This window comes from Athene cunicularia, assembly GCF_003259725.1.
Source record: "Athene cunicularia isolate RWA chromosome 7 unlocalized genomic scaffold, athCun1 chr7_part1, whole genome shotgun sequence".
In the NCBI taxonomy this organism is placed as follows: Eukaryota; Metazoa; Chordata; class Aves; order Strigiformes; family Strigidae; genus Athene; species Athene cunicularia.
The window spans coordinates 6,527,139-6,541,410 of record NW_020799107.1 but is presented as its reverse complement, the minus strand read 5'-3'; the positions used below and the strand labels follow the sequence as shown (position 1 = coordinate 6,541,410).

At 43.8% G+C, this 14,272-nt stretch overlaps 1 protein-coding gene across 30 annotated transcripts in view; it reads right to left on the bottom strand.

Annotated features, from left to right (window-relative positions):
• MAP2 (microtubule associated protein 2) overlaps window positions 1-14,272 on the bottom strand; it is a 222,603-nt gene that overhangs the window by 71,681 nt on the left and 136,650 nt on the right. For 29 of the 30 annotated variants that reach the window (XM_026852874.1, XM_026852880.1, XM_026852872.1 and 26 more), the window contains one exon: window positions 279-564. The exons of the other annotated variant lie outside the window; for it this stretch is intronic. In XM_026852874.1, the coding sequence (XP_026708675.1) occupies window positions 279-540 (262 nt within the window). In that variant the 5' untranslated portion in view covers window positions 541-564. The remainder of the gene's footprint in view (window positions 1-278; window positions 565-14,272) is intronic. 30 annotated transcript variants of the gene reach the window in all.

The following is a 14,272-nucleotide window of genomic DNA, read 5'->3' as shown; positions in this document are numbered from 1 at the left end:
CCATCTACCAAGACGCACTAAGGCACCGTCATGCCTTTCCTGAAGTCTTCTCCGAGCACTGCCCAGGATCCTGGGTAAGGATGCAAGCTGTGCAAACCCAGATGAAGATGCAGCCCTTGCTGTGAAGAGCTAGTGCCCTTCCAAAGCACATGTTCCCTCATGTCAGCTCCCCTGAGCCCAGGGCACACTTGGCTCCACGTAACATTTCCACTTGGAGAAACATTATCCAGTGGCCTGCAGAGCCCCGTGTTTCGTGGAGGGGCATTGAGGTGCATTACCTGCGGTCTCCCTGTCCCCCGTCGACAGCTCTCCGTTGATCCCGTTCTCTTTGGTCCGAGCGTATGTCCCTGGCTGCTCGTGGCTGCCCAGCCCTGGCTCCTCGTCCTCTCGGTAGGGAAATCCATTGGCACTTCTGACCAGTCCAGCACCTGCACCACCCTGTTCCTTAATTTCAGGTGAATGTGGGTGTGAAGAAGCCTCTGTTAGCTGACCCGAAGTCCAGTGTGGTGCCTTGGCTTCATCTTTCCTATCCTCCGCCATGGTTCCTTGCCTTCACCGCTTGTCCTGTAATGACATTAGCAGGAGATATCAGCTCCGAGTGGGTGACTGTGCCCCTGACTGTCAGGCAGCGACCGGGTGCAGCACAGGCACGTTACCAGCAGCGCTGCCAGGGAAACTCGCGTCCGGCAGATGAGAGACGGTTTCAATGCAGAAGTGTCTCTGCTTGTCTGTCCTGGGCGTGAGTGAACTGCTTTAAAACCAAAACAAGCCACAAGTAAAAATTATGGGTCAAGTCCTCCCTGACTCTCATATGCCTTGCAATGATTAGCACCAGTTTCTTGAAGGCTGCCCTTCCGTTAATCTGATTTTAACTCATTAATTACAGTTAAACGTCGACCCACTTAACCAGAAGTGAATCAGTCATCATTAAGGAAAGAACATCTTCCCAGGGTGATAAAGGGAAGAATGCCACAACTGCTAAAAGAAGTAAAGCTGCTATTGCAATTTTCATTGCAGTCGCAAAGAGCAGGTGCTCTCCAGGCACAGAACCGCAGGGCAATCCGTCCTCCGTGGCACGTGCAATCTGCTGCTAGCCATGGCAGAAACCACGTTTGAGAACATCCACTGGGTTCCTGAACATATGCGCTACTTGACCCTGTTTATAACCACTCTTACTTGCTGTTTTGTGAACAGTCACACTCGTTCCCTTTTGTCCAAAACAGCCCCTGGGGAACAGTTGTTTCTCACACAAGCATTTGCATTCTCTTATGACTATCAGTATTTATACATAAACAAAACTAATCACTATTTGCTACTTCACACTTATTTCACTCCTGTTAATTAGCTCTCATTTGTCCAAGCCAGGAAAAGAAGCCACTGCACAAGCTGTAGGCTTTGGCTACTCCTCACAGAAAAATGTAGTAGTAGATCCTCAATATGTAAGCCTAGGAAGACAATATATTGTAATTATCAATGATAAGGTAACCTCTGGGGGCAGGGTTGAGGGGTGGGGGAGAAAAACTTGACCTGAGCTAGCTACTTTCAAGTGAATACCAGCAGACCTTTTCCAAAAGCACTTGCCACCTTTTTCTTTTTTTTTTTTTTTTTCCCCTTTTTTTTTTTTTTTTTTCCCACCTGGGAGAAAAAAAACCAATCCTAAAAGAAAAAGCTGAATGCAGTCAACCAGCCACGTATCACAGAGGTTGAGTGGTCTAGAAAGGAAGGCACAAAACTGGATGGTGCATATATTCTGCAGACATGTAACAAAAACCAACCAAACAAAACAGAAAAAAACCCTCCCGGTTTCCACAGAGTCAGGTCAGTTTGCAGAAAAGCTCCAAACATGAGAAAAAGCTAGTGTTATTTGTTAGCTAATCATTCACAACTGTCCACTCAACCCCTTTCTGATCAGATATTATAATTTAATAATACTGTCTTTCAGAGCTACTTTAAAAAAAAAATCATGGTGAATCATGAAAATTAGATTTTATTAACAATAAATATGTGACTCAAACTGTAGTTCCACCCCCAAAAGGACTAATAACTCTTTTGCCTCCTGGTGAAACCATGGTGTTTTGGGAAGCACAGCTCTATTTGCTCTTATTCTGACCCAGCACCTTTCCCTGGGGATAACCAATTGCATAAAGACTGCAGGAGCAGGTGAAACTTCAAGCCCAGCGTTTCTTCTGAGCTGTAATGAAACTGGTGGGCTGAGCAGTACCACAAAGCCCAGTGGCACTGAGATAGGGATTAATCAACCACATAAACGGTAAACGTACTCCACATCCCTTTGCCTTCCCGTCCTCCTTTGCCCTGATGGGATACTCATCAGTGAGCCACTCTGCATATACAGCAAGAGCCTAAACGCAGCCATCTTAAATGATACCAGAAGAGCTGAGGAGGTGGTTATGAAGGAGAGAGCCTGAGCCAGGCAAAGACCATCTCCTACATACCAAAGACATAACCCTCTGCCTCCAGGTCTGTCTACTGCATGACACTAGAGAACATTTTCTGATCAGTGCCTTTCCAAAACATGAGGCCATGGGAGAAACATCTTCCTACGTACAGGAGTGAGTAGTGCGCATCCAAAGCCACCAACATCTGGGGTCCAAGGAGAGAACTGAGCCTGTTCTAGGAAAAAAAAAAGATTTTCTCATCTATGTCCCCTGAGGAAGCTCAGGGAAAAAAAAAGAAAAAATAAAACCCTAAACCCTAACTCATGGCTTTCCCCACCAATCCAGTGCAATTTCAACCTGACAGTGAGCCTCAGGACCAGTATGATCCTGCCCATCAGCTTCAGCAGTTCAGCCCCTGGGTCACCCCGAAGAGCAGTCCAGAGCCTCGGCAGGGAGAGGGAGAGTTACACAGGACCAGAGTGTGGGGAACGTGGTTCTGAAAATCACTGGGATGAACATAATGGTTATATCCCACTGCTGCAGTTTGGAGGCTATTCTCCCTGAAGTGCCCTTCCCTGTTCCAGGCAGCCACTCCCTGCTTCACTGGAAGCTCTTGAGGAAGGATATTCACATCATTACAATGGACTGTGTCACAGAAGTCCTCTGTGAAAGTAACAGGAGTGCTTTTATCTTTAAAAATAAATACAGTGGGCAGGCTTCAATGAGAGCTGTGTGTATCTGGAGGCAGAATTTGGCTCAGTATTTATAAAAGATGGTTACAGAGTGAAACATGGATGAATTCATTCTTGACTGTTATTCATCAAGTGCTCTCAGAGTTTATAATGGTAGTAGAAACACAGCGAGTGAGTCACACAATGCATCTTTGTACTCAGCAATTTAGCAATGACTATCTGCTGTATGGCATGATTCATCCACAGCTCAGGTTCAGATCCAGAATATACAGGTGTGTTTTTTACCATCAGGTTAGTTGTTTTTCTGTCATTTCATTAGCACGCCATGAAATTAATCAGGTAATTTAAATATTGACATAGAAATATCAAATACTGTGTCAGAATTTAAATAATGTTAGGTATATAAAAAGAAGAAATGTGGAATAGTTTGGACAATCTAGGGAAACAGTGTTTCAGGGAAGCAAAAAGTTCCTCTTTCCACTAAGATTTTCTTATTCTTTGCATAAACTACAATGAAGGCTTTCAAAAAATATCAGAAAAGGTGGCACAGCCGGTCCTCTAAACTGTCATGTTGCCTTAGTTAAAAATGAATTTGAATATTTATGAGCCTTTCTTCCCTATCTATTATAGCAGAACCTCATTATCAGAGAATCTGCAGCAGCAGTCTTACTAGTATGTTCTCACTCTTTTTCTCCTCCATCAGCTGAAGTTCATGACAGTGAGAGGGTGACCAAGGCAGGCGCTGCACCGTGCAGGAAGGGCAGTGGAGCTCATGGGCTGTACCAGCCTTGGCTGCACCAACACCCCAGCACAGTCCCTTACCCCAAAGCCTTCCTGGTGACAGCATGCCAGTATGCCACGGGGCACAAGTACAAGCCTCGGCATAGGCTGCATTAGCTACATGGCATGGGACTGTGGAAACACTCCTCCCTCAGTATGTTCCTCAGCTTGAAGCCTAATCAAAGACAGCCGAGCACATCAGGGTATGGGAGCAGGGTGAGAAATGCCCCCTCCTTCCAGAAGGATCAAGTAGGTGCTGTTGTGCACCACAGACCACATCAGTGATACTGACCCACAGCTGTGGGCCATGCACAGCCCTCACCAAAAGACTTTCCTTGTCCAGACAGATATGGAGGATGCTAGTGAGACCCTGGCCATTCCCTGCCCAGAGACACCAAGCTCCAGTGGCAGCTACCAGTGGCAGGCAGCAGTGAAGCAACCGTGAAGAGACACTTCACAGACCTTAAATTCATGTCCTTGTAACCCAGGCGGTGCACTAGGGACAGCATTATGGATCTGAACTGGACATCCTGCCTTGTAAGCTAGTAACTTGTAGCAGAAATGATGGTAAAAAAAATTTCCCTCATTCTTTTCAGTTATATGGGGACTGTATAGAGACAGAAAATATTTAAATAACTTGTAATTAACACAGAAGGACAAACCTCATGGGGAACGTGAGGTCCGACTTTGCAGTTACCTTCTCCTTCCACTGACACTGTATATAGAATTCTTAACCCATACACTTTTTATGTGACACCAGCTCCCACTGCTGTGGCTGGGGTGAACCAAGCCCGAAAGCTTTGAACTCAACACACAAGGAATCACTCTAATACAGCATGAGACTGTGATATGCAAAGCCCAAGAGAATGCTGATTTAAACATCCTGTCATGTTAGCTGTCCTTCTACACATTCCTTGAGTACATCTTGCAGAATCACCTTAGCATTATATTAACACTGTCTTTGCATGTAAGCAGATGAATTTTCTATAAATTTCACTTTTTAAGAGAACAGAATTAGGCCAATACTTAAGGGTTTTGCAAACACCCCACCTTCCTGCTTCAAGCCATGTTTTTACCTATTCCTGTGCCTATGAGCCCATTCACAGTGAAATGAAGCTATCTGATTTGAGGGAAGCCAATTCATAAACTGAGCGAAATAGCCACCTGAATACATGGAGGAAGTGCTACAACTTCAGTTCAGTGGAGAGAGTAACACTGGAGGTTCCTGAGAGGAGAGACAACAGACTCCTCCAAAAAAGAAAACCAAACCCTGGCAGGAAGCATGGCCAGATCCTGAGCTCAGTGGGAGGGAGCGAGGAGGAGAGGGGCAGTGCCCCTGTATGCGTCCAGGGCTAAATCCTGCTTTCCAGAGGACTATTTAGCTCAGATGCACCACAGCACTGACAGCTACCCTGCTCCCAGGTCTGGAGCCAGCAGAGGGTGGGATAGCTCTGTGGAGGCAGGCTGGGGTGCAGAGGCATGCCTAGCATGACCTCAGGCACCCAGGGCTTCCAAAACTCCTGAATGAGACTGCCTTTTTATGAAATTTAAGAAATTCAGTTTATTTCTTTCAGAGAAGAGAAATTTATGAGGTGAGGGGTTCATAAATTTTTAAAGAAAAGAGGGCACCAAGAAGTATAGAAGAATGACATAGTCTCCAAAATGAGTTACACTGAAAAATAAATAAATGTAAAAAGCCCAAGCCATATACTAATAGAGTCCAATCTAACTCATACTAGCAAATAAGACAACTGCAAAAATCTTTACTTCACATCCACATACTAACTGGCCAGTTGGGATGATGTGTCTCAATATTAAATATCAGGCACTGTAAGAGGTCCCAAGGGAATTTGACAGTAAATTTAACTTACCAACAGCTATGGTAAAGGAAAGCAGGTAGATATCACGAGGCCAGAATAAAGGCAACAAGAGACAGAAGGTGGAAAATCTGGATGGACAAATTTCAATAACCTCCTGCCACCATCATGTGGCCGCTGCAGAAGCTGAACAGCTCCTGGTGAAGCGGAATGCTTTCACTTGGAGAAATGTGAATGTGACAAAGCCCTCCAACTCTGTACCGAGTAACAAACCCTACTCAGCCAGGCAGTGCTGTAGCACGTAGTACCCAAACCCTATTGGTGCTATTGCCTTCATGGACCATCCGCATATTTACAAAACAAGTGTGACAACTTTGGATGCTCTGAACACATGGAGAGCTTTTGCACCACATTTCACTTGTTCATGTCAGCTAACATGCATCTTCTCTCAAATTAATTTGATTATTTTCAGATGTGAGCAGTGTGCTTCACACTGATGCTGTGAAAAGAATCACAGCAAACCGCATGGATGGGGAGAAACTCTTATAGGGTCTGACAGGAACCACATTAGCTTCCCTCTTACTTAAAAGGCTCGCTCACAGTCCAGAAGCCACTAAACAATTAACAAAAGTTACTACTTGATGCTAAATGCCTAAGTGCTATAATTCTAGTAATACAGTATATTATTAGACAAAATTATACATTCTCTCAGTTGGAGCCACTCTACTTCTCAAGCCTAATAAAAGATGAACAAGGCTCTCTGGTAATTTACAACAAAACGATTTATTTATTCCTTGTCCAGTGCTTATTAGCTTGCAGATAGATCCCTCCTTCTAGACAATATGAGCAAGACTCTTACATACTACCTTGGCATGTGTTAAAAATGCAAGCAGTGTTCATCTCCTTGCACTTGTATTAGTGCTTGGCTGTTTTAAAAGGATTTTCCATTTCCACACTGCAAGCAGTTAGTCAATAGTCACATATTCTTTGTAGAAAATCCTTTTGATTATACCTTGGATTACAAAACGGATGAAAAATAACGGATGGCGCCTGGACCAGAAGCTGAACAAAGGAGGCTCACTGTGGAAAAAACAGAAAATTTACTGCAACCTGCATCCTTGCCAGAACTGAGGATGAGGGATGGCTGCAGCCTCTGAAGCAGTTGATCAGACCTGCCATACTGACATGGCAGGGAGCGAGCAGAGTGCCAGAGGAGTGGCTGCTCATACTTCGCACTCCTCCGCTCCTTCTTGCGCAGTGTCCTGCTTTGTGGGCACAGAGATTTAAATCCCTGTCCCTGTCTCTCACAGTTGGGCTGGGCATCAGCAGAAGCAAGCAGGTGGGAAGGGTGGGTCACCCTGCTGCAGAAGCTGAACAGTTCCTGATGAAGGGGAATGTTTTCACTTGGAGAAATGTGAAATGTGACAAAGCCCTCTAACTCTGTGCTAACAAACCCTGCTCGGCCAGGCAGGACTCCCAGGTGGTGCACAGGAGAGCCAAGATGCAGCACCAGCTGCAGTTCCGCTGGTAGCAAACAGGTCTGGCCTGCTGCAGAACATCAGAACAGGCAAAATATATGAGAATGAGTCTTTCAACTGCCACTCCAGAGCTCTTTCTCCCTGGGAAAGGGATTCATTCCTTTTTCTGGGTGACTGGAAAGCAGAGCACACCTGAGCCGACCTGCTGTTGGATGCTCCTCTTCTAAGACACAGGGTTGCCTGGAACGCAGGGCTGCCCTTGCTCCCATGCCCAGGGACTGCATCAACTCACTCAAACTCCAGAAATCTAAAACCAGATGCCCTTTTCTCTTGCAATGGTGAAATCATGGCATTAGCAGCTTCTGCCTGCAAAAACCCCATTTGCCATAGAGCTCCTTTCTAGCTAAAAAGCCAGAAGAATCCCTGCACACCCCTTCCTGCTCCAACACCAGCTCTTTTCGAGAAGCCATTTCTATACACAATGCTGCATTTTTACACCATTTACCATTCATCAAACACCCTCACACACACCCATCCATCACTAATCATAATTGCTTCCTGCAGGAGAGAGGAAAGGCATTTTAGCTGGTGAAGGAATGGTTACCATAACAACAGCACCATGACAACTATAAGTGATATTTGAAACAGGAAATAAGACAAAAACTTATTACCAATAAATTTCGTCCATGATAAGGATGGCAAAAGCACTAAAGAAGCAATACCAGTCAGTAAAGGTGCCAACACAAACACATCTCTCTGGATCAAATTGCACACAAGCCTTCTGCAGATTTTAAGATAAGGCACCATGACAGCCTTGTCTTCTCCTGATCAGTAAACAGAGAAGGCAGTCCCTGCTCCATCCTACCTGCGATCTCTCCTGCCTCAGGGAGCTGGAGGGGCTGAAGGATGGGAGGAGTGCTGCCGGGAAGTCGGGATGCTTCCTGGCAGGTAGAAGGTTCCCAAATTTCTCAGTGTAGTCTTTTGTTTCCAGGAGACCTGCTGAAAGCCCTGAGCAAGGATGGGATTGCTCCCAGGGGAGCACCTCAGACAGATACATTGCATTGATTTTTCCACCGAGCACAATTTCAAATGGGCATCGCGAGCCCTCTCTGTGCACTTTAGAGAGGGCATTGCAGTTGGCAGGCTTGTTTGAAACATGAGGCTCTGCAGCCGTTAGCCAGCAACCATCCAAATGACCTGTGCCAAGGCCCTGACTTACAATCCTGGCAGAGAAAAAGATTCACCAACACTTGTGGCTACGTTGCCTTTGTCACCCTCAGTGCAGGAGGCACAGAAAAAACATCATACACAAGGGTTGTATGCAGATAAAGTTATTTGGGGTGTGATCAGACAGAAAAACACTCAAAGAAGCAGCTCTATGACATGGCCTTCTTGGGGCTGTCCAGAGGGAACTCAGCTCACCAATTTGCTACACAGACTGCTCAGAGTGTGCACACTGAAGTGGTCTTTCCCCATTAAAGTACTTTGTCACCCTCTGCACAGCTTCCCTCTTCTAACCTCCTTGCTTTTCAAAGCACTGCAATAATCTAACTGGAAATTAAACCTCTCTACACGGTACACAACATGAATAAATGGAGATTTTAAACTCTATATTTAAGATTTAATGAAATAAACACTCAACAACTCAGTCCTTATTTGTACTTTTACAGTCTGCTTTTCACTACCGAAGTAATTATAAAAGATTTGCCCCATTTATTACAAATACATTTTAAAAAAAGCTAAGAAGGAGAAAATCTTTAGTTTAAGGAGATGATTTTGAAGGGAAAAAAGAGATTCAGACAGCATCCAGGAAACATGTCTCGAATAGAATAAACTTTTTTTTTTTTCATATTTCTTAGCACAGTAGTCACTTCAAACCTGAGCAACAAGACAGTTGAAAATCTGTTAACAACAACATGGCTGAGCTGGACGACAGGCTATGTAAGACAAGGGTGCTCAAAATACTTCTTAAGGGGAAAAATTCTTCATCAGTCAGGGAAGAAGTATACAACTTGACATTGCCACTGCAGGCTGGAGAAAAAATAAAGGTAGAACTATGAGAAATACCTACAAATACATCACAATAAAAGCACTTTGGTTGCCAACGTTTCACAAAGTTGGCCAGCTGAAATCTTGTCAGAAACAAACACTGGCTGGCTAATAAAAATGACATTGAATCCTTGGTTCTCCTCCCCACTACCAATTAATTACATTATAACCTTCAGTGCTTATAGAGAGCTGAACCAAAGTCATTATCTGCTTATTTACTGCACAGGTACAGAAGGTGATAGCAGCACACTCTACACAGTTTATGATCTTCTAAGTCTTAAACTTGTATTTTCAAGCCTGTTGTTTGAAGGAGTGCCAGCCAAACCATATATTTGCCATGGCTACCACAAACAGGCTACATGGCTATGCCCTTCCTTTGCTCTAAAATCACACTAATTAATACCTCTATTTGGATAGGGTCTGGTAAAGGTAGCCAATGAAAGGCTGGAGTGAAATTTTGCAGGATTTCCTCCCCCCCCTCCACTGACCTTGCTATGACATACTGATTTGATGTTGCATCTCTCCTCTCAAGAGACTCCTTGATGTATGACAGCTCAGATTAGGTAGCAAGGAATGAATTAATTATGCTAATACGTTACTTGCATATTCTTCACATAAGACATGTCTAAGCTCTTCCCAATTTCTGCAGAGCTACTCCTCATGCACGTAAGGCAAACTGGACAATTTAGCAGAGGGGTGTTACAATCTTAACTGCTAAGCAAAAACTCACACAACAAAATCCGATTTATTCAGAATAAGCACTTTAACTACAATGGTGCATCATTTCCTCTTCACACAAATGAATTACTTTCACATCCCTTATTTCCTCCAGTTTCACCAAGATCTCATCAAGCATGACACATTTTCACACGATCTTAACTTGACACAGTAAGCTTTTAATTAGAAAAAAAAATGCTGCCTCTACAAATATGTCTGCATTTTTTGATTTTTCAAAGGTCTTACCTAACTTTTAAAACTAATTCCACCCCTGCTACAGTACAATCTTTGAAAATACCCAGATGCTACCTTTGGGAGCATCATCACGTCAGCTACTACAAATAGTAAAAAGAATGTCCTGGGCTAATTTCTGGCAGATTCTTCCCCATAAATGCATGCAGGAGAACCAGCCTACAGCAGAAATCCAGAACACAGCATTTGCACCACACTCCAGCTCTCTGCACCCTCTCCAGGGCCATGAACCCCAAAAAAAGGGTAGGTTCAGCAACTTCAGGGGTGGACATCCTGATCCAGCTGCCATCCCAACTTAATTTGGTCCTTCCATATGTTGAAGTAAGGGAACATAGTCAATTATTCCACAACTGAACAAGCAACACAAAGATGCTGAGGTGAAAATGAAGTATGGAAGTGATAACAGGAAAGGATCTTCAAGGCTGTGTGTTGCTCCAGTTTGTCTGGGTAAAAATTCTTGCTCGTATAAAAAGACTTTTCTCCCCAGGTCAAAGGCAGAAGATTATTCCTGTGCAGAGAGTGCTTTTAGCTTTACTTCTTTAATACTCAGATACACTAGGCAGTCATGCCAGAATCACAGTGGAAGCAGAAGCATCTTATTGTCTAAGAGAGGCACTGTTTATTCATGCTGAAAAAGAGCATCAAACAGAAGAAAGCTTGTTCTGAGGTCCCTCCATCCAGACTCACTTAAGCATCTTTGACTCTCAGTTTCAGTCAGAAACGCTTAGAGACAGGGGCCCAGGAACCCATTACAGCCAACAGAAGCCAATGCTTTTAATTGCAGCACAAAACATCTAACTGTAAATAAATCAATAAGGAGACAAAGGATTAGAAAACTGATTGGGAAAGCGGTTATTTGCAAAGTTGGCTTGCTTCTCTATTTACAGCAAATTTGGCATGTTGGATCAAAACCTTGGTCCTACAGAAGTGGTAAGATTATTTCATCCCTTCATATTATTTTCTAACCAACAACGTTACAAACAAAGGACTTCTTTTAACTTAAATATACCCTTATGCTTGTATGACTTAAAAATACGCTGTCTACCCACATTCAGCCACCCACTCGTATGACCCATGACTGTACACCCAGGCAAATAATATAATCTCTCCATACCTGGAAATGAGAATACCTAGAAATCTTTTGTGCTCTTAAACACTCCAGACACAGTAGAATCACAATATTTGGGATACAATTTTATCACGTGGTAGCCTTCCCCTGCCAAATCTTTACTCAACCAACCCTACTGCCTACAAAAGAAAAGAAAGCAAGCAGCCACTCCTCCAGTCTGTTCAGGCACAGGGGCAGGAGGACAGGGAGGACAGGGCCAGTATTGAAGAAACCACAGGAGTTAATTTTGCAGCACTTGCTTTCAGAGGAAGTTGTTTCCCTCAAAAGGGCTTCAGTTAAGATCTCGGGATGTGCACTGAAACAGAAAGAGGAGTTTATGTGCCCCAGCTTGTGTTTTAACTACAGTGATTTTTTTAAGTTGAATTTTTAATTCCTTGCTTTTTTGAATTAAGAAAATTAAGGTATCTCATGTCTGAGGAGGAACCAACTCACTGAGTCAGCCTTTCTGAAATCTTAATTTCAGAACTTGCTGTCACAGCAAAGACCTATTTCAGAGACTCATTTCCTCCCCAGGCTCCCATGGGTGTATGCAATTATCCGATTCTTGCTACAGGTTGGGTTTAGCCTTGTTCTGTTGCCACCCCTTTCCCTCCCACCCTGTGCTGAAGGGCTGACATATGTGCATGAAGTCAGTGGCATTCTCCTGGGATGAGATGAAGAATGAATGAGTTTTGTGGGAGGCGAAGAACAAGCCCAGGGTCAGGGAGTAGGAAAGGGTAAGAAAGTTGCACTGGATGAAGAAAGTGCATGTCAAGAATGGTAAGATGTGACTGATTAACAAATTCAGTAACTGAGGAAAAAATCTGGAAAAAACACAAACCCATGGGGCTGAATGTGTGTTGTTTTAATATAAAGAGAGTCGGGGGAAGGAGGGAAGCTAGGATTTGCCATCTCAAATCAAACCATTCAGGCTCCTGCCACAAGCAGTGGCCAGCACGAGCTGCTCCACATGAGGAGGCAAGAAGCCCCACCGAGCTTCAGTCTCACATCAGCGTGTTTGCAATGCACAAAAGTTCCACTGGTGACACAGACCTGCTGATTTCCATCAGAGCCAGGTGCCTACATGTCTATGAGGATCCAGATCATCATGTGCTTTCCAATACAAGCAGTGCATACAGAAGATACCTTCAAGGTGACTTTCTGGACAAAGGAAGCAACCTATCTGTGTCGTTCCATGGGCTCTCATCAGAGATTTCCATTAAAAGGACAAAAGGACACAAAAAGCACAACAAGATACAGGGCATAGATGGACACAGAAAATTCAGGCATCCATTTATGTGTTCAGGTGCTTCTGACATGTTTTTTGAGAGGTACCCAGGATCCAACATATGGTTCATCCTGAACTTCTCTGTATTTTTTATTTTGCAAAGTCTTTCAGCAGCACTAATGCTGATGTTGCTTTAGGATGCCTGAAAGCATTAAATATTAATCACGAAATAAAGTAGACCTGGAAAAGGTACAGAGCTCAACAAGGATGATAAAAGATCTGACAAAGCTTCTTTGCAAGGAATGACTAGATGGGCTGTGATTCTTCATCCTGGGAAGGAGGGGAATGGGACAGACATTTATAGAAATATATGCAGCAGAGAGAAGATAACCAGAGAAGAGAAAACAATCAATTACTCATTCCACAAAGAGCTATGGTGCATCAGACAGAACTCGGTGGCTTGCTCCCTGCAAGTGAATGGTGATTCTTCCCACTGTAGGGAATTACACTGTGCAGGTGGTGGTGTATGATAAAAGGTCACATAGGTTCAAAAGACAACTGCTGAATTTTCCTTCCATTAATTTGCCCCTAGTTTCTCAATTTGAGAGTCTTTTCTGGGAATGGAATGTTTTCACCACGTAAATAATATCCAGATCTAACATGGCTTAGAGGCTTTTTTTACTGTTTTAATATTGACTTTAAATAACTGTGTGGTTTCCTGTCATTGATTTTTAAAGGTGACACTTCTCCATCAAGTGTGATGGAGTGTCACAGCCCCTTGCTGATCATCACAATGTTTAACAAACTCTAAATGAAAATACACCATACAGCATAGACCGTATTGTACTGTAACGGAAAAGCACCTACTGCACAGCCAGGCTCCAGCAAATGAACAACTCTGTTGATCTGATAACAGGACATTACATCCCAGACACGTGTTCTTCCATATCCCTCTGCTGATACAGCAAAATCAGGCTCTGCATGCTACATCTTGCCACGTACGTGGGGCTGATTCACCAGATGAAGAATGGGGGTGCTCATTTTCAACCTGTTCTGCAGAATCATCTTGACCACCTCATGCTAAATATCTAGACAGCACGTAGTGACACTGAGCTAATGGTTAAATTGGGGACATCAACAGGAAGATCAGCTGAGAAAGTGTTCTGGGGTAGGTGTGACGTTGAAGAGAAAATGCACATGAGCATCTAGGAAGACAGATGGCCCTTCCAGAAGGACCTGGATATGTATCCAGAGCCGCCACTTGTAAGAGGTCTCATGAGAAGCTGTATGTAAATGTTTTATAGATGTGATGCTTGAAGCTGCAACAGCGTAAGGAAAGTCTTGTATGTTTTCTTTTTCATTTAGGGCAAGCAGTCTGAAACACATGCCCCACCACTGACCTCAGTTCTGACCCAGAGGGGCTGTCTCTGGTTGAAAAGATGATTCATTCACTCTGCTAGAAAGGCTGAATGAATAGGCAGTATTCAGACTGTGGAACGCTTATCACTTGGGATTCCCTCAAAATGTAGGTCTGACATGACTGGGTCAGTAACCACGCGTTTTTGTTCCTAGTTCCTTCAACAGAGATGTCTCTTTGCATCCTTCAGTGGTTCCCACAAATCAGGTCGATTTTTATGGCTTGCTAATTATTACTGCTAGACTTCTGTCAGGCTTCAGAATGAAAAGAAATGTATTTCTGAAAGCTCAGGGCGCAAAACTTACAGTATAAATCACTGTCTGTCTAGCAGCAACAAA